Source organism: Oryza brachyantha, chromosome 10 (assembly GCF_000231095.2).
Source record: "Oryza brachyantha chromosome 10, ObraRS2, whole genome shotgun sequence".
Lineage (NCBI taxonomy): Eukaryota > Viridiplantae > Streptophyta > Magnoliopsida > Poales > Poaceae > Oryza > Oryza brachyantha.
The window spans coordinates 8713246-8732709 of NC_023172.2; the positions used below are offsets into that span (position 1 = coordinate 8713246).

At 38.9% G+C, this 19464-nt stretch overlaps 2 protein-coding genes across 5 annotated transcripts; both read right to left on the minus strand.

The window, feature by feature from the left end:
• Window positions 1-372: 372 nt before the first annotated feature.
• Window positions 373-5871, minus strand: LOC102721024 (pyridoxine/pyridoxamine 5'-phosphate oxidase 1, chloroplastic). 3 transcript variants are annotated; one of them, XM_015841978.2, is made up of 14 exons: window positions 5465-5871; window positions 5313-5351; window positions 4395-4562; window positions 4199-4304; window positions 3313-3476; window positions 2958-3200; window positions 2769-2857; window positions 2618-2668; window positions 2436-2526; window positions 1934-2038; window positions 1741-1811; window positions 949-1041; window positions 816-869; window positions 373-733 (listed from the first exon to the last, which is right to left on the minus strand). In XM_015841978.2, exons 1-14 carry the CDS (start codon window positions 5840-5842, stop codon window positions 676-678), a joined length of 1710 nt encoding a protein of 569 aa, XP_015697464.2. In that variant the 5' UTR covers window positions 5843-5871; the 3' UTR covers window positions 373-675. The 3 variants fall into 3 exon arrangements, with proteins under 3 accessions (XP_015697464.2, XP_006662307.2, XP_015697465.2); XM_006662244.3 differs by having other exon boundaries at window positions 373-869; XM_015841979.2 differs by lacking the exons at window positions 373-733; window positions 816-869 and having other exon boundaries at window positions 956-1041; window positions 1736-1811.
• A 5621-nt stretch (window positions 5872-11492) lies between these two features.
• LOC102721311 (ent-kaurenoic acid oxidase 1-like) lies at window positions 11493-18165 on the minus strand. Of its 2 annotated transcripts, none has more exons than XM_040528393.1 (8): window positions 17486-18165; window positions 17241-17390; window positions 16210-16470; window positions 14898-14984; window positions 14009-14087; window positions 13657-13763; window positions 12725-12843; window positions 11493-11900 (listed from the first exon to the last, which is right to left on the minus strand). In XM_040528393.1, exons 1-8 carry the CDS (start codon window positions 18122-18124, stop codon window positions 11810-11812), a joined length of 1533 nt encoding a protein of 510 aa, XP_040384327.1. In that variant the 5' UTR covers window positions 18125-18165; the 3' UTR covers window positions 11493-11809. The 2 variants fall into 2 exon arrangements, with proteins under 2 accessions (XP_040384327.1, XP_040384326.1); XM_040528392.1 differs by having other exon boundaries at window positions 17241-17420.
• Window positions 18166-19464: the final 1299 nt, after the last annotated feature.

A 19464-nucleotide genomic window follows, 5' to 3' on the forward strand; every position in this document is an offset into this window, starting at 1 on the left:
TTTATATTTATTGCGTGCAACTATTGCATAAAGTTTTTCTCTAAAAATGATTGCATACAACTTGAAAGCATGTGTCCAAGCAGTAGACAAATGAAGAGATATGAGATGAAGAGACAACGTCTAAATTTTTCATTGAGTTAATAATACTAGAATGATTAATCTAACGTGAATAATTAATCTGACATGAATGATTAATCGTGAATAATTAATCTGACGTGAATGTTATCCATGCCTTTAGAGTCCAGCATACAACTAGTGAGTGCCATAATTGGGGTTGAGCCTGGATTACCGGTGGACCAACCCACACGCATCCTATAATAGGCACGAAGCATGCTAACAAATTGGTGAGATAAACGGGTAGAGCCAAAGCCATACAATGAAAATGCAGCACACAACTTTATTTATATGCTTCATGGCTGACAAAGACTTATTTCCTCCCAGAACATTATTTCTTCCATCTATCATTTGTCAAATACCATACGACGGGCTGAGATAATTTAATGAGATTCTCATCAAGATTCTTTCTACAGAACGGGTAAATTTAAATGGCATTTACAGCAAAATCATTAACCCTGCGAGGAGCCTTCACCGACTACATCACCATCACCATGTGAAGGGGATTTCGCAAAGTGGAGCTTCAGGCACTCAAACACCGCAAAGTGGAGCTTCAGGCACTCAAACACGCGATCTAATCATGGCACTACCATCATCGAGTAACTGGGACTCCTTGCAGCTGGATAAGATTTGATTTACTGGTAATAAGATGAGATCCTTTACCAAAGAGCTGGGATGGGGTTACTAGTCAAGGGGACAACCTCTCGATGTGCCATACTGTATTCCCATCTACTTCTCGCAGTGAATACTGTAGCCTGTTTGCATAAAAGTATTATGAGTTCAAAACTACGCTGTTTAAATAAAAGGAGAGTATATGAGGTGTACAAAACATACCGGTCATGCAGACGAGACTGTTGGCCTTGCCAGAACTCAAAAAGTTTTGGTATTAATCTGTACCCACCCCAGTAATCAGGTTTTGGGATCACGCTGCAGCAGACCATGGACACAGTAAGGCAATAATTAAGACTTTGGAAAATACATAGCAAGATTCAGAACTTAGTAGCTACCGTACTTAAACCTCCTAACCAAGGGCTATTGATACACATCGATATCTTAACTGTATTGGTAATCAAGGCAACTATACACCAGTAAATGCCAAAACATTGGTTGTGCAGTCTTCAGGAAATTCCACCTTCATGTGATTTCCTTTCCTTCCCTTTCCAGTTCTCCACTCCCCAGAGGGAGGGAGGTAGGGAATGCTGCAGCTCTAGGTAAGGATCATTGCACAGAAGACTTTGTGTACTCAATGTTGTACTGATAAAGGTACAAAAGACAACGACAGGAAAGTGCAGAAAATTTTATGGCTACTTTATAGTTATGAAGGTTGATAAATAAGTCCATAGTTACAAATAGCTATCCACCTAGATTTCGATAGCTACTATCCATGAAGTGGGTTTATGAATGCTGGGAGCTCATTTTCTATTGAACTTTGAGGATGTCTGATATGATGAAACTTGAAAGTAGTCAAAAATCACCGCATGACCTAAATTGTGAAGTTCATAACTCAAAAATAAACTGCCTGAGAAGAACACAACCAAAGTGAATTCTTCATGCCAATGCCCAATAGAATTAGAAAAATAATGCTACCAATACCAAGTATGGAGATAACTGGCATGTCAACCTCACCCATCAGAATATTTTTGTTCCAATTCCTTGTACGCCTGCTGAAGAACTTCCCTTCCAGCAATGACAGTGCTCTAGAAAATAGCATAGTTAATATTTTCATTTTGAAGCATGCTAATACTTCCATTTCATCTTTGACTTTGAGTAAAACATGTGGAAATTATAAGTTTGTTGTACTAAACAGCAATAACAATACCTGCTTGCTGACAATTGCACCAAGTTGACTTCCTCGTGGGCGGCTGTGGAAATACTTCTCAGATTCTTCTTCTGAAACCTTCTGAACAGAACCTTCTACTCTTACCTGCATAATAATAAAGACCAGGCATCAGCCAAATCAAGTCTGCAATATAAAACTATATGCCATTTTCTTTGCCCCCGTTTGAAACATGGCTCATTGCATGACTTAACATACAAGTACACTGTGTTCAACAATTGATGCTACAAATCAGATGGAACAAGAAACTTAGACCTAGTAAAATGATTATTGATTGCAGAACTGCTAAATAATGGCACTGTAAGATATGAAAAGAGCCCAAAATGCACAGCTTCGAAAAGAGTAGCATTCTGCCAACAGTCTTAGCAAAGCTTCATTGATTATGTTAGTGGATTTGCTTTGTGTTATTTGATGGAAATATGTTTAACCCTATTGCTATTTAAATTTATGTTCCAATACTACAGCATAGGATTGGTAAAATCACCTGCCGGTTCATCTCATTCCAGTAGAAAAGGAGTGCAGCATTTGGATTCTCAGATAAATCATGTGCCTTCTGGCTACCATAATTTGTATACCTGAACCAAGCCCCACGAAATCACAAGTCAGTGGTTTCACAGAAACTAGGAGCAACAGAGGGAAATTGTTTATGTAGTGACTTGTATTTACCAAACAAATCCCTGTTTATCAACACCCTTTAAAAGAACCATTCTTGACGAACTGCACATAGATTGCCACAAAAATGGTTTCATTCTGACATAAAATGAGGGGTGACTAGTTTGCTGAACTCAAAGGAACATTTAACAGAAGAGAGGCATACGGTTTTCCCTCCTTGTTGGCAGTTGTTAAAGCCATAGCATTTGGTTCACGTAGACCAGCAGTAACAGCTTCATCAAACCATCTGGCGAACTACAAGCAAATTGAAGAATAAAATCATCCCAATCAGAAGAAAAAAATATTGCTAACAAAAAAGAACAATAAATTCAAAAATCTTTCAGTTTGATAGTACCTGATCAAATGGATCAGGCATCACTTGATTCTCCAAGAGTTCAGGGGAGATGTAGTTTTCTCTTAGAGTTGAAATGTCAACAGATGGAGCTTTTCCAATTCTCACACACATTGAGGTACCAGGATATGGAGGAAGATGAAGCTTATATTTGCTCAAAATAGGTGGGGGAACAAATCTACCCCCAAGAAAATGGTGTGGACCAGTAAATTTTTTCGCACAGAGCTTCGGTGCAGTTAATGATACCTAGGCACAACATAAATTGCAAAAGAAATAGCCATGTTCAAACATCAATATTTTATACTACTATATATATTCAAATCCAGAAAGCTTCTAACAAGGATGCTAAGTTGCTGACCAGCATATCGGGTTTAAACCCCCCTCCATTGACATCTCCCTCTTCAACATGCCACCCCGAAGGGATATCAACAGAAACAATTGCTGGTCTTTTAGCAGAGTTACCATTAACACTCAGTGAAACAAGCCTGTTGATAAGATCATCAAATGGTGGTCTTGGTGTTCCTACATCGATGTTTCCAAAAAGATAAAAATAAGCCAAAATAAAAGAAAGCATAACTGAGCTAGCTCAAGAGCACAATCACTAAACCCCTATGTGGAACTTGGGATCTTTTCTCAATTCCTGAGGCAAATGAAATGATTCCTGTGAAATTTTCTATGTTAATCCCTTAAATTCCTGTGTTTTAAATGGGACCTAATTCTGGGCTCAATCCAATTCAATTTGCTCCAAAGGATAGCATTGGAATCATTCTCTTAATCCACAATTTGTTCTTTAACAAAACAGTGCAGTAAACTGTCACAGTTGCTCACTCATATTAATCTGCCTTGTTCAATTCTTGAAAGAACCAAAAAAAAAAAATTCCTCGACATAGAACAAGATTGATCCAGCATATTTAACTAAATCTCAGATACAATCTGCATCAGCAAACTAGTTGTATATTCCATCTAGACAAATGTTGTTTAAGCAGACATCAGCTATTATTTGTACTACATTGAGTTGAGCTACATCAATTCTCACTTTTTTCCATTCCTAAACTTGTTGATAAAGAGACGACCACAATATAGTGTAATTGTGAATCTATGACCCTACTTTAAAATCACATAGATTAGAATTTCACAAGGAATAAATAAACAGGTACCACAGGACACAGTGATCAGTTCTCTAGCACTGGCTTCACATCAAAATTACTACAATTGTGATAACATATTGGATAGCATGCACATACCATGAAATGAGAAACCAAACATTGCATCAATAATGATGTCAAACTCCTCCGATAAGTTTTCAGGTAGGTCTTCAACAGGAACAAACGGGATTGCCAGTGATTCAAGCTAGAAAGAAAAGAGTGACTTGAATTATGTTGGGAAAAGGGAAACCATGTGGCACACCAAGAAAGTGGGGGCAAGAAGACATTATTTTACCTGAGTACAAAGGCCGGAATACAGAGGCTTGGGCGTGCGTTTTGGATAACATACGTAAGGCTTATATCCAAAGTGATGAAGGTGACGAGCAGCTACCAGACCATCACCACCATTATTTCCTGGACCACAGATGACAAGCACCCTTGTACATTCACCCAACTTGTAAACCTGTGATTGTTTTTTTTTCTCTTTTTGGTCAACAAGTATCACTAATGAACACTCATAACAGTAACAAATAGGTACAAGAGGGAAATCCAAAGGAAAAAAAATGTCAATCACATTGCTGCCGGATCACACAGAGGATGATGACAGTTCCCATTTTTTCAGGTCCACCCAGATTTCCATTTCTTCTACTCAAATGAGTGGAAACTCACACCTATTAAATGGTTAAATCACTACATTGCTGTATTGATGACTAGTTCATTCTGACAGCAACAGCCAGGCACAAGATGATTAAACGGAAAACTTCACTTCTCATCGTGTTCAATAACAACAGTCAACAGCAAGCTGATGCAATAATGATCCATTCCAACCTAGAAGGTTCTGTGCTTGAATTTTTTATCTTCAAACTAAGCTACAAAGTATTACTAGTATACCAGCTAAAGTAAGACTGACAATAAGTTTTGCAGAAGCTTCAGCTCCTCAGTGCTAGTTAAGCCACTAATTAGATTATTTTTCAAACAACGACGCATTGAAAGAAAAAACACAACAGCATGGTATCATGCTCATTCTGGTAACCCAGTTGCGTGCAAGATCACAAAAATTATTGAAACCAAACCACTAGAGCAACCAAAGGAGTAGTCGGTGGAGCCACCAAACCACCAGGGGAGATGAATGAAACCCCTCACACTAAACCATCACCAAATCGTCTGGTTCAGGAGCAACGTACGAAAGCGGAAAGGTCGACGACGGCTTTACCTCCGCAACGGCCGCCGCGACGCTCAGCCCCGCGAGCTCCTGCACACACACACCACACCACACCGCAGAGAGAGGTCAGCAACAATCCCCCGGGGCAACGGGATAGGAGGGGAACATTACAACAACAACAGGGGGAAGCGGGGAGAGCGGACCATCAGCTGGTCGACGCTGAAGCCGAGCGGGCCCATGAGCTGCTCGTCGATCTCCGCCGCCTCCTGCTGCGAGAGGTGCGTCACCTCCCCCGCCGCCGCCGCCGACGCCGAGACGGCCCGCGACGCCATGGCGGGCCGCGCCCGAGGCGCGAGGAGGGACGGGGGCACCGCCCGCGCCGCGGTGACGAGGGAGCGGAGGAGGGCCGGCGGGAGCGGGAGGCGCGGGCTAGGGGGAGTGCGAGGGCGAGGGCTAGGGCTCCGGGGGAGAGAGGAGGAGGGTGGAGAGGCGGAGGGGAGGAATGGCATAGCAGCAAGGGAGGGGAAGGATTTGTTGCGGAGGGTGCGCCTGAGGCCGAGAGCCGCCGCCACGGTCAGCATCGTCTGCCCGCTCCCTCGCACCCCGTCTGACCTGGGGTGTATGGGCTTCCTTGCTTTGCTTGTGTGGCTTCACCAATGGGAAATACTTTGGCTTTTGGTTTTTTCTTCGTTTTTCTTTTTGAGCTTTTTATTTTTATTTTTATTATTATTATTATTATTATTATTATTATTATTATTATTATTATTATAGCATAAATAGTTAGGTGCGGTTGCTTTATCGACACTAGGCCACTAAGAAAGTTCACGGCATGTTATGTTAGTGTATCGCTTCACGGCTCTACATCGAGTACTAGATGATATGGAAAAGAGAGAAAGAAAAAAGTATCAGTGAAAATAATACCAGAGCTCTCACCACCTAATACAAACTATTAAACCTGAGCTAACTACCTTGGGGCCACCTAGAAGTGACATGTGGCTCCCAAAGAAGAAAGCACTACATCTTCTTCCCGAAGCAAGAAACCTCGATCTAGTTATCCCTACGAACAAGCTCGAGTTATCCCTAGATGACTTTAACTTGGGGCTATAACTCAAGGACATTGAGTTATCCCTGAGTTCTCACCGCTCATGAAGTAGATTAATACTAAAACCAAAGTGAAATGTTTTGTTGATTTATTAATACTCTCAGCAAACAACATTTGTTATTGTTTTTTTATTAGCGTAGGTAGGGAAGAACTGAACTCATCCATGTCACCCAAGCTAGCAATTTCTACTATTCATGAGTTATGCGGTGGGCAAGATTTTCTATGAACAATACCAAATATGGTTGGTCAACACCAAAAACTAACGTAAATTGTGCTCTTAGACTATGGTGCAATAAAAACAAACGCTGCCTTTTCTCTCTAATGTATAATGTATTGTCAATCTCGTAGGTTCGTCAATATTACTATTCGTGTCTTTCTTCATATCATTGGGTTTATATAAAACCAATGAAACTTTGATTATATGGCACATGTTAACATGCTTATATATGGAGGGTTATACACCTTTCTACACCCGAAGATCTTAGTTATATGCTTAGATGACTTCTCTATTGCAAGCTTGTTAATCTTGGTGCTTGAGGACATCTAGACGGCTAGGCGTCATTCCTTGAGCCGCTAATGTTCTTGTGGCTGGTGAGTCAGGAAAAGTTTGTGAAGGTTGGGTCTCACATCCGGACGGAAAGAGACATCTCGAGTGAGGGGGAGTGCACGATTGCAACCCCGAGAAAAGAGTCGTGGAACTCGGCTCAAGTTTGAGCTCCTCAACGGAAAGTACAATCCTCTCAAGGATTGTACTTCGGTAAAAAGTCTACATCTCTACTTGTGGTGAAATCTCTCTAACTTGTGATTTGAGATTTGCTTTTGGTTGCCGTGCGTACTCTAGTTGCTGATTGTGCAAAGCTTGGAGGTGGTTTGCTTATTTAAGTTTTGGTTGGCTAGATCTACTCATTTCTTGTTCTAGATCTGGTGCTGTCGGAAGTTCCGAAGATCAACGAAATTTCCGAAGGCCAAAAATTCCGAAGCCATGATCAGAACTTCTGAAAGTTTCAGCTTTCCTTTTTTAGGTTTAAATTTTAAATCGCCTATTCACCCCCCTAGGCCTTTGATATTCATGAGCACTGAGTCAGCCAACAAGCCAAGGTCTCAAGGCTGCCACCAATGCCGCTCGAAGGTGTTCGTTAGCGTGCGACAGACAAAGATGTTTGAATGGAGGAATATAGCAGTGCGTGGATCTGTCACTGACCATGACTCGTGCATGCTAATCCATCCTTCCATCCATGGAGTGATCTAGGCAATAGATCCACTCACTGTTCAAAGATCAAAGCTGGTTGCTTAGCACGACAGTTAAATCTAAGGGTGTAAATTGGCCTATAAGCGGGTTCACGTACCGGCCCACTTACACCCCTTTAAATCTTCCATCTCGATTATTGCATTTTGGTGTGGTGCTGATGCATCGTGCTTGGTGGGCAGGTTTCATCGTCTCCGTCTCCAGATTAGAGGTTGTTCTCGTCCTTCAGTTGCATCATGAGCGGAACGAACTTCATGTTCGGCTCATCAGCGAACGGATCACACAAAAGGAGGCCCGCTGCGGTGTCCACCCACCAGAGCTTGCCATTATGGAAGATGACATCGTAGAAGTTCCAGATACATATATGGCAGTTCCTAGGAGCTTTTGTCTGGCAAGCTGTATTCTTGTGGTAATAGTTTTAACATCATCCCAAAAGCCATATTGTAGTATCTTATGGTTCTACTCGGGCATCTTAATTAGAGTGAAAGGAAATGCTAAGCTATTAGGGATACAAATAATTTGCACTTTGTCCTACAGAAGTTACTTACCACTTCATGCCAAAATCCATTGTTAGTATTTTTTATTGATTTTTATATACAATATTCCTTGATAGATATGGAGTACATCCTACAGAAGTTCTTTAGAGCAGGTACAATAGCAGGCTACAAGCCAGCTATAAAAATATTTTAAGAAGATAAGATAGGAGAGAGAGCAGTGGGCTACTAATCTGTAGCTGGCTACAGCATGGGCTCCAAAACACAATGTGTGTATGACATGTGAGACTATGTATTAATGTTTTTATAGGTAACTATCGTATGTACTGGTTATTAGATTGACTATAGATGAATTGAAGTCAGAACTTGTTCTTACCACCTCACTTGGGAGGTTTGTAGTTTTTTGGGGATGCGTGTGTCATTGCAGGGAGAGAAACATCTGCCCACTTTGGCCAGTAAGAGCAAGTTCAATAGTATAGCCAACCACTAGCTCCAATTCATCTATAGTCAATCTAATAGTCAATTCATATAATAGTTATTTATAAAACATCAATATATGGTCCCATATGTCATACACATATTTTGTTTTAGAGCCCGTGTGCAGCTGGTTACAAATTAGTAGCCCACCTCTCTTCTCTCTCCCTTCTTATCTCTTTAAAATATACTTATAGCTGGCTTATAGCCTTCTATTGTACCTGCTCTAAGGACGCTTGTGTTGCACACGTGCCAACATCACTGTAAGAGTAGGCACAATAGCAGGCTATAAGCCAGCTATAAGCATATTTTAAAGAGATAAGAGGAAAGAGAGAAAGGAAGTTGGCTATTAATTTGTAGCTAGCTGCACACGGGCTGCAGGACAAAATGTGTGTATGACATGTGAGACCATGTATTGATGTTTTGTAGGTAACTATTGTATGAATTGGCTATTAGATTGACTATAGATAAATTGGAGCTAGTAGTTGGCTATACTATTAAACTTGCTCTAACACGCAAGGACAAGTGCCACGGATAGAAGGATCAACCGGCCCTAGGGCATCGGGTCAGGGCTCCTGTGGTAGAGTGGCGACGGCAACAAGGGTTGCTGAGCTATGTAATAGCATGGACACTAGAAACCATGACAAAACTCCATGGTGTTACTTCTCCCTAGATGATGATGACGTAGTAAGACCCCCCTGACTACAAAATGAGGGGTCGAATTGTAAAAAAGGGACACAGAAAAAAATGTAAGCCATATTTCACACCTCCACCTAGTTCGAAAAACACATGAGTAGTATATTATGCGATTGAGTTGCCTGAACCTGTATAAACTTTCATATGTTCATCTTGCCACAAACGACTTGATCTTCACGCACCCCTAGCTGAACCTTTCAAGGGGATTCATTAAGTTCCCTATTGTAGGAGTATCATACTCCGACAAAATCCATAATAATTTTTCAAACAGGTTGAAATGGATGTAGATTTTTCTTTGTTTCCTCTCTATAACTTGTAGGGAAAAAATTCATTTGTTTTTTTAATACTTTATTCATACAAATTGAATGGCACTCGTTGAAGTTATTCCTTAGGAAATAAATTCTTTCCTTTTGCTTCAAAACGAATGAGCGCGAAGTAACAAACTAATCCCTAACATTTGCCAAAAACATTCTACTTGTTTTCAGGTGTGTTTGGTTGAAGAGGCCCCAAACACTGCTTGGTGACAGACGCTATAAAAGATTTTATGTGATCTCAAACAAAATGCTATGTACGTTGGACAAACCATAATAATAATAATAATAATAATAATAATAATAATAATAATAATAATAATAATAATAATAATAATAATAATAATAATAATAACTTCGTGCTAAAACAGTAATAAAATAATGTTGAATTTTAGCATATTAGTATACTTCGTTATTTGCAGTTATATGGAGAAATGTAGGAGCTATTGCGTGTTGTGCTTAAATGCTACTCCCTCCGTTACATAATATAAGATGTTTGATTTTTTTGCTCGTAATATTTGACCATTTTACTTGTGACTTACTTTATTATCAAAAGAACATTAAGCATGACTTGTCATTTTTTATATTTATATTAAATTTTTTAATAAGACAAATGGTTAAAGGTTGCAACAGAAAAAGTCAAACATCTTACGTTATAAAATGGAGGTAGTACAGTTGTCTCAATTTTATAAAGAATGGGAGTAGTATAATATTTATAACCTATTCCAATGGAACTACTAGGGTTAGCTTATAGTCCATTTGCTTTGTAGGCTGGTAAATAACCAATATAGAAGTTTTACAGGGTCAGAAGTCTCAGCTGTGCAGCTTCTCCTTGATCAAAATCGAGACCACCACTGAGCCTTGCATGTTATGTCGTATTACAGACGTTTTACTTATTTTTAAATTTGTTTTTTAAATATTGATCATATTTATAGAAATATGTAACAATATTCTAACATAAAACAAATATATTACTGAAATATATTCAATGATAATTTTAATAAAATTAATTTGGTGTTGTAGATATTGTTACATTGTCTATAAATTTGATCAAACTTACAACTTAATCATATAAAAAGTCAAAACAGCGTATGATATGAAACGAATAGAGTTCTGATATTTTATACAATGACTGCATGGTACTTGTGCTCAACTAAGTGGAGCTTATTTGCTCGCCTCATTGTGTATTTCTATAACTTTCATTTGAGGATGCCGTACATTGTCCTTGATCTATTTCTTTCTGTAACGAGCAATGCTATACATACTATAGTTCATACGTACGATAAACGGCATACACGGCGCACAGCGGTGCCAGCAGCATGAGTAGTGGCACGGAGATAGCGCGCAACAGGAAAATCACGGTGACCGCGACGAAATCGTACACGGTTCATACAAATTTCGTCGTACGTACAGTGTTTTCGTTCCGTAAATGATTGCCTTTCACATTTTTTAACAGAGGCAAGAATCTAGCCAGGAACATTTTAGTAACAAAGCTTGTGCCATTATTTATTATTAGGCATATTTATTAATTATTATTGCCAGAGTTGATTTACATACAGAATATGTAGAGCAGGAACACTGAACAACACATTTAAAACATAGCATAGTGTAGGAGATGCCAATGCCGGGTACTACTACAATACACTGTTCATTTGAGGATGCCTTCAGTGCATTGTCCTTGATCTATTTCTTTAACGAGCAATGCTATACATACTATAGTTCTGTAACGAGCAATGCTATACATACTATAGTTCGTACGTACGATAAACGGCGTACAGCGGTGCCAGTAGCATGAGTAATGGCAAGGAGATAGCGCGCAACAGCAAAATCGCGACGATGGCGACGAAATCGTACACGGCTCGTACGAATTTCGTCGTACGTACAGCGTTTTCGTTCCGTAAATGATTGCCTTTCATATATTTTAATAGAGGCAAGAATCTAGCCAGGAACATTTTAGTAACAAAGCTTGTGCCATTATTTACTATTAGGCATACTTATTAATTATTATTGCCAGAGTTGATTTACATACAGAATATGTAGAGCAGGAACACTGAACAACACATTTAAAACATAGCCTACTGTAGGAGATGCCATTGCCGGATACTACTACAATACACTGTTGCTCCCATCTTCTAATGCCTGTTGCAGGTAACAGTACAATTGAAGTTTTGAAGCAACATTATAGAGTGACTTCTTTTATTTTATCTGAATGATATGCATTTCCATTAGAGTTCACTGAAGGACATAGCTGCCCCATCCATTGGTCTTGGGTGTGGAAGGTAAGCAACCCCTGCATCAGGATTCAGCAACTCCCATCTGGAAGAGGATGAGGAATATATTACTGAAAAAATGACTAGAAATCCTTCTTTAATTATGTTCAATTAAGAATATATGATGCTTGATCATCCTCATGATTTCCAATATCCATCTTTGCTATTTCTATAAACAACAAATTTTATTGTCTTTGAAAAAAATACCTCAAGGTACTGAATTTTTAATATAACAGATTAGTATCTCGAGATATCTAATATACAGAGGTGCTAAGTTTTTACATTAAAAATGTGATATTTCAAGTTACTATTTCAATAATAATAAAAAACTGTTGTTTGATTATATGACTATGTTATATAAATATCTTTTTACTATATGATAGACTTTTTAGATAACGGAAAATTGTTGCAACAGCGCCATTTTCATAGGGGCACAGCTATTTCGGTTTAACCAATCTAAGTGGTTTACATCATTTTATTTTTCAGTGATCGATCATGTCACTAAGAAGCAGAGTTACATTAATTTGGCGTTTCATTACCAGGCCTAGTAGATCAAGTATTCCTTCAGTGAGGAGATATTGTTAATGAGGTAGGTTTAGTAGCGAATTTTTTATTTTTAAACCTTTTTAACAAATAATTTTATTACTAACCTCTGGGGAAAATATTTTCACCGTATAAATTTTTTGGCCAAGACACCAATATTAGCGTGGCAAGACTACCACGCCGACCAGGCTGCGTGGTAGTGTTGTCTTGCCACGCCATCAGTACTGATGTGACCAAAATGTTCAGTTTTAGAAAAATTTTGCCTGGTGATTTAGTAATAAAATTACTTGCTAAAAATGTTTATTTAATAAAAAAATCCTTTAGTACCTGTAACCACAAGAGAGGTGATGAAGCATGATGGTGAGCTGCAGTCTTGCCAGCATGTTGCCGGCGCAGATCCTCTCGCCAACTCCAAACACCTGGTACGTGCCTGGCTTCGCCGCTTTCTGATCAACCCACGTACATGTAAATTAGTAATATACACAGTTCAGAAGAAAATAGTTTGCTCAGCTGGTAACAAATTCTCAGGCCCATCGTTTGGTCTTTTTTTTTTGGAAAATGTTAAATGATATATTTGTAAGTAGAAAGTAATTCATAAATAAATTTTTATGTATGTATTGTTATCAATCTAAAAGCAAAGGGTGACAAATAAACTAGGATGAACAAACCTCAAAATCAACTCTAAATTTAAGGTTAAAAAATTTAAATTTTAACTTATAACCATAGGCAAAAGTGAAAAGACGTATGTATTGGTATGTAGAGGAAGAAACATTTTGCTCTTCTATTTTATGATATAGGTCGTACTTTGTGTTGTTAGGACAAGAGTTTGATTAAAATATCTTTATTAGAATATAATCTTTATAACATACAATTGATATTCTTAGATTCATATTCGAAAGAACTTTTCTCTTATAATTTTTGGTCGACAAATCTTTTTCTACCAAAAATAAAAATACACCCTACATTTCGAATTGGAGGGAGTACCCGGTACTTCTATGTAATTTATCAAGGACCTTAAAATTCTCTTATAATGTAATTAAAACTAATGGTGATTTTTTGCGGTTTTCAGCATTAAATTGATTGCTTGGTTTTGCTTTCAAGACTGTAAGGAAGACGACTAAAACAATCAACCTAAAATTGTTCTTATAAAAACCAAACATTATAATTCAAAATGACTTTGGTTTAACTAAATGATTCAATAATGAGATAATAATAGTATAGTTCATTTTGTAGCATAAGAATACTTGCAACCAACTTACATCCCATCTGTCAGGATTGAAGCTAAATGGATCGTCGTAGTATTTTGGGTCAACGTGTAGTGATCGGAGCCACACAACAACTCTCCAACCTTTTGGTATAGTATAACCTGTTGCATAAGATCAAGTACACAATTTTAATATATGCATGTTCTACTGTTTTTTTTTCTGTTTTGATATATAAAATTGTGTTTGCCATTACATGTTTTATATATTCCAACGAATATAATGGAGGCGCCATACTATGGAAATACTCGATCATAATTTGCAGACAGATTCATTTATATTATTTTTTGTATACAATTAATGTTTCATTTTGTTAATGGCCAAATTGAGTTTAATATCTTGAGATCACCTCTATACTCGACATCTCTGAGTGCCACCCGGTAAACCATCGGAGCAATATTAGCCAACCGAATCGTTTCTTCCACGACCTGCAAATGTGCCATTCAACGTTCACGTTCAGTGATTAATTCAAATCACATATATTAATTTCTTCACACCACGTATGGTGTATACTCTACATGTTTTATATTACTACCTCCGTTTACATTACGTTTCACAATGTAAAATGTTTGACTTGCAACGTTTGACCATTTGTCTTATTCAAAAATTTAGTACAAATATAAAAAATGATAAGTCGTGCTTAAAGTTCTTTTGATAATAAAATAACTCATAAGCAAAATAAATGATATTTTCATAATTTCTTGAATAAGACAAATGGTCATACATTGCAAGCAAAAAAAATCAAATATCTTACATTATATATGAAACAGAGAGAGCAATACTCCCTCCGTTCCATAATATAAGACACAACCACCACTATCCCAAAGACCAAGAAAGAATTATAACTATCTTCTCATTTAGATTAGCTAGGTGCATGTATGCATGCATGTAACATGTTAGATGTTTTGATGATGAAAATTGTGCTAATTAATGTATACTTGCATGCACGCCTTATATTATGGGATAAAAAGAAAGTGGTTATATATGCCTTATATTATGGAATGCAGGGAGTACTTTGCTTATTTAAAGTCAATATTCTTAAATTTGATAAAAAATTTAGCGACATCTATGAAACTAAATTAATAGACAATTGAATATATTATGAGAATATATTTATTTATGTTTAAAATATCGATATATCTTTCTATAATGTTGATTTAATTTTAAAATATTTAACATAAAATTAAAAAAATTTAAACATGTTATAATACGAAACCAGGAGAGTACTGAGTACGTACCTTAGGAGTGTACTTCATCTTGTAGATGTCATCTAGAGTTATAAAGCTGGCTCCATTGTTCTCTTTGGCTATGGCTGAATTCTCCTCCTGTACTACGTCAGAGACGCGTGTATATGATTAATTCATGCGTGTGGATATAATCACTTATTATAATTTACTTGTTAAGTTTATTTCTAAAAATATTTTATTTCTATAATAAAGTATCTACTGTATGTGATGTAATATTCCCTCGGCTTTCCAATGATTCCATATTCACTCGTCTTTTAGCTAGCCACCGCTCTTACTTCCTCATCCATGATTGGTGTGGTGCCATCCTCGCTACGCCATTGTTACCTTATCCCCCATTTTAATTCAGCACCATCGTACTCTCCCTCCATCTACCGAGGTCAAGCATTTTCATCAACTTAAGAGTATGTCCTATTTTTCTATATCGCCTAAATAGTTGTAAAAAATAATAAAAAATATTTTATAACATATATAGATCAATATGTGATATATCAGTTTATAACCATGTATGTAAATGGTGCATATATTCATAGCTATAGGTTGGTTTTTTTCTAACTTGTATAAGTAGAATAAACTTCGTGTCAATCTTTTTAGATTACATAAAAATGATTATGTAAGCATGCCCGACATAATATGTTGTCGTTATGTCGTAATAGAAAGAGGTTTCACAGTGAGGGGGCTCACTGGAGTGCACTTTCATCCCTTAAGACTATGCCCTATTTTTTTCATATCGCCTAAATAGTTATAAAAATAAAAATATTTTATAACATAGATCAATCAATATGTGATACATCACTTTATAACCATGCATGTAAATAGTGCATATATTCATAGCTATAGGTTGGTTTTTCTAACTTGTTTAAGTCCAATTTAAACTTTAACAATTTTTTATAGACTGTATAAAAATGATTGGCTACGCAGGTCCTACTGACCTAATACGTTGCTGTAATAGAAAGAGGTTTCACTATGATCAGGCAGTCTTGGCATTGGCATAGTTAGATACATCTGTTCCAAAATATAAATATTTATAGAATTATTTAGCATATATTAAAGAGGTCCATTTTAGTCCCTTTGGTGGCCAACTTTAAAATTTTGAATTGGTTAGATTTCTTTCCAAGCATCTAGTTAGCCCGAAAAACATTAAAATAATTGAGATCATGAAAATCAGCGTATAAATGTTTATATTATGGATCACTTATATTTTTAAACCCTACGAATGCTTATATTTTAGAACAGAGTGATTATCAACTACACTAGAAGAAATAACCACTCAATTAAAAGAGAGAGAGAGAGAGAGCTCCCTTACTCTTAGCTTTGCAAGGACGTGTGGCGATTTTGCCAGGTAATAGGCCGCCCACATGATGGCGTTGGAGGTGGACTCGTAACCTGCAAGGACAAGGGAGACTATATTGTCCACCACCTCCTCGTCTTCTAGTCGCCTCCCCTGCTCGTCCTCCATCTGCATCAGACCACTCATCACATCGTTGTCGCCTCCTTCTCCGGCGGCCAGCTTTGCCTTCCTCCTCTCGAGCTCCTCGCTGAACACCGAGTGCAACTTCCTCCGGCACTACAATTGTACATATACACTCTCTAGGTATATTCATAATGTAAGACGTTTTAGCTATATTTAGATTCATCTATTAACTAATGTATATTATTTATATATATGTCTAGATTCATTGATATCTATATAAATTTAGAATACGCTAGAAAGTCTTACATTATGAAATAGAGATAGTATATATATTTTCTTCACTTTTAATATACGATTTTAACTACTTTTAGAAGTAATATTTGGCCATTTGTCTTGTATATACATTTTAAAATGAGTAAACTGCACTTTAGCTATCTTTTATTGCCTAGGTTTTATTTTGGACCACCGTTAAATCTACATCTTTCACTTTGATTGATTTAATATTGTTACGGTTTGGACCACCCCGAATAACTTTTTTTGCCATGTATGTGACCTCCCTTTCAGAAAATATATGGACTACACCTGGGAGTTCGTCAATGTATCGAAGTTGATGTGTTTAATGTCATTTATATGTACCGAGAAAATTATTGGGATGGTCCAAATCGTAATAACAGTAAATTTACCTGATGGATCCAATGTGAAAATATTGATTTAAGTGTGGCTCAAGGTGAAACTTAGATAATAAAATATGATCCAAAGTATATTTCACTCTTTGAAAAAGTTGATTTAAGTATCATTTATTATCCTAGAATCTTTAATTAAGACTGAATAATCAAATTTAATTAAGACAGAATGACGGTAAGCATGTGGCGCCGGCGTTCGGCACCCTTTGAACTTCATTAATCCAAACGAACAAAGCTCACCTTTTTAGCGCGGCGGAGCGCTGTTCCTGGGATGTCCAGCGGGAACGCCCTCAAGCCGGCAACCAACCCGGCGAACCACTCGTCGATCTTGGCGGTCAGAGGCGACGGCTCCATGCTCACGAACATCCTGCATATGTTCTCGAACGTCACCTGTTCGATCCATCCATCGGTGAAGCATTCCTGCAATTGATCAGAACGAGAAGCTATATAGCAGAGGAAGAAAGATGCATGGATGGAGTAATTACTTTCTTGATCTCGGTGGCGGCGGTGATGGTGCCCTTCGCCGCCCACGACCGCAGCGCCGCCGCCACGCGCGGCTGGACGACCTCCGCGATGGCCCGGAGGGAGCGGGGGCTGTTGACGGCTGCGACGATGAACCTGCGCAGCCTGGCGTGCTGGCTCCCGTGCACGTTCACGACGGACGAGACGCCGACGATCTCCGGCGACGGCCAGCGGATGGCGAAGCTGTCGTTCGACTGGAGCACGAACTTGTTGGCCGCCGGCGAGCAGGCGAGCACGGTGGGCGAGCCGAAGAGGTGCGTCCTGTACAAGCCGACCCCCTCGTCACCGCCGTCGCCGGCGCCGCCGTAGCGCCGCCTCTTGGCCTCGACGAAGCCGTCGGGGCGGCGTGCGAGGTTGAAGTACCAGAGCAGCGCGAGGGTCTCGCCGACGAAGGGCAGGCCTATGTGTCCCGGCGGGAGCCGCGGGCGCTGCCTGCCGCCAAGGTGCCTGACGGCGAAGGCGGCGCAGTGGAAGGCGTCGGCGCAGTGCCAGACGGCGAGCGCGAGCAGCGGGACGGCGCCGGCGAGGAGGCCGAGCCACCACGCCCAGTCCGCGGCCACCATTCCTCCCATGAAATCTGCTTGCTGCACGTACGAACGCATGCGTTACATGCTCGATCAGCTCGTCTCTTGCACTTACATATAGGGTGCGTTCGCAGGAGGCTTAAGAGCAGGTACAATAGCAAACTATAAGCCATACTGTAAATATATAGTAAGCAGGTAAGAAATAAGAGAGAAAAGTAGCGAGTTATAAATTTGTAACCAGCTGCAGCGTACGTGGACTCCAAGATATAATGTGTGTATGAAATGTGGGACATGATAGTATATGCTTCGTAACTAGCTATGGTATGAGTTGACTAATAGATTTACTAAATTGGAGCCAGTGGTGGGCTATACTATTGAACTTGCTCTAAGGGACTAATCTCTACTTTTCCATGCGCACGTTTCTCAAACTGCTAAAAGCTATTTTTTAAAAAAAATTTATATGAAAGTTGTTTAAAAAATCATATTATTCTTTTTTCAAGTTTAAAATAGATAGCACTTAATTAATCATATGTTAATGATGTTTCTCGTTTTGCGTGTGTTGATTAGATACATCGGTACCTGCTGTTGTGAACGAGCCCATATAGTTATTTAGGATTGTCACGTTGCAAATCGAATATTTGTGGACGATAGTACACGGGATCCACGTATTAGATCCATGTATGATAACCTAGAAGCGTCAGTAAACTAGGTATGCAATGGTTGGCTGCTTCTTCCTGGGATTTTCTATTCTACCAATGCAGTACACGTTTTTGGCTTCGACCAGGATCGATCATGTGGGTTTGGCCAGGCTTAGATCCTCGTCCAGATTCTCCAAATTCACCAGCCGTTGGAGCTACGCTACCCATGGGCTTAACTCGCAGCTAGCATGCGTGAACACCACTCAAAAAGAGAGAGAGAGAGAGTCATTTTAGTCACCCGCTGGATCCACCTGACATTTAAGTTCCGCCCTTTTGGCAATATCGAGAGCGGTTTCAGCTGTCGTTGTGTCTATGTCGCTTGCATGAAGTTGTTTTCGTCCCATGTAACGCTGACGTGGAGCTTAGTGGGGGGACACCATCACTATTCCTCTCAACGTGGACGGCATCGGCTCGGAGACTCAAGCTCGCAGGTGATGCTGATGGCCCCTGTTGCTCCTTCATCCTCCTAGGTGTATTGTCCAAAATTAGAATTTTAAAATTTGAAACCTAAAAATTTTGAATAATGATTTTTTTCAATTAATGCATCATGTTGGTTCTTATGTTTTTTTGTATTTTTATGACGATGCCTCAATTGATAAAAAACATGAAATTCAATGTTCCAAATTATAAACCTCCGAGGAGCTATACATAGAAGGGATGATGTCCAAGCTGACAGAACATGATGACCCATCACCGCCGTACTGTCAGATTGTTGCCGAG

Coding starts and splice junctions, on each gene's coding strand:
- LOC102721024 (XM_015841978.2), bottom strand. CDS start 5,842: ATGCTGACCGTGGCGGCGGCTCTCGGCCTCAGGCGCACCCTCCGCAAC. Junction 2,858..2,957: donor TGCCTGATCCATTTGATCAG/GTACTATCAAAC, acceptor ATTTGCTTGTAG/TTCGCCAGATGGTTTGATGA. Junction 1,812..1,933: donor GTGCAATTGTCAGCAAGCAG/GTATTGTTATTG, acceptor GCTATTTTCTAG/AGCACTGTCATTGCTGGAAG.
- LOC102721311 (XM_040528392.1), bottom strand. CDS start 18,124: ATGCGTTCGTACGTGCAGCAAGCAGATTTCATGGGAGGAATGGTGGCC. Junction 14,985..16,209: donor ACGTCCTTGCAAAGCTAAGA/GTAAGGGAGCTC, acceptor GACGTAGTACAG/GAGGAGAATTCAGCCATAGC. Junction 13,764..14,008: donor CAGAGATGTCGAGTATAGAG/GTGATCTCAAGA, acceptor CTTATGCAACAG/GTTATACTATACCAAAAGGT.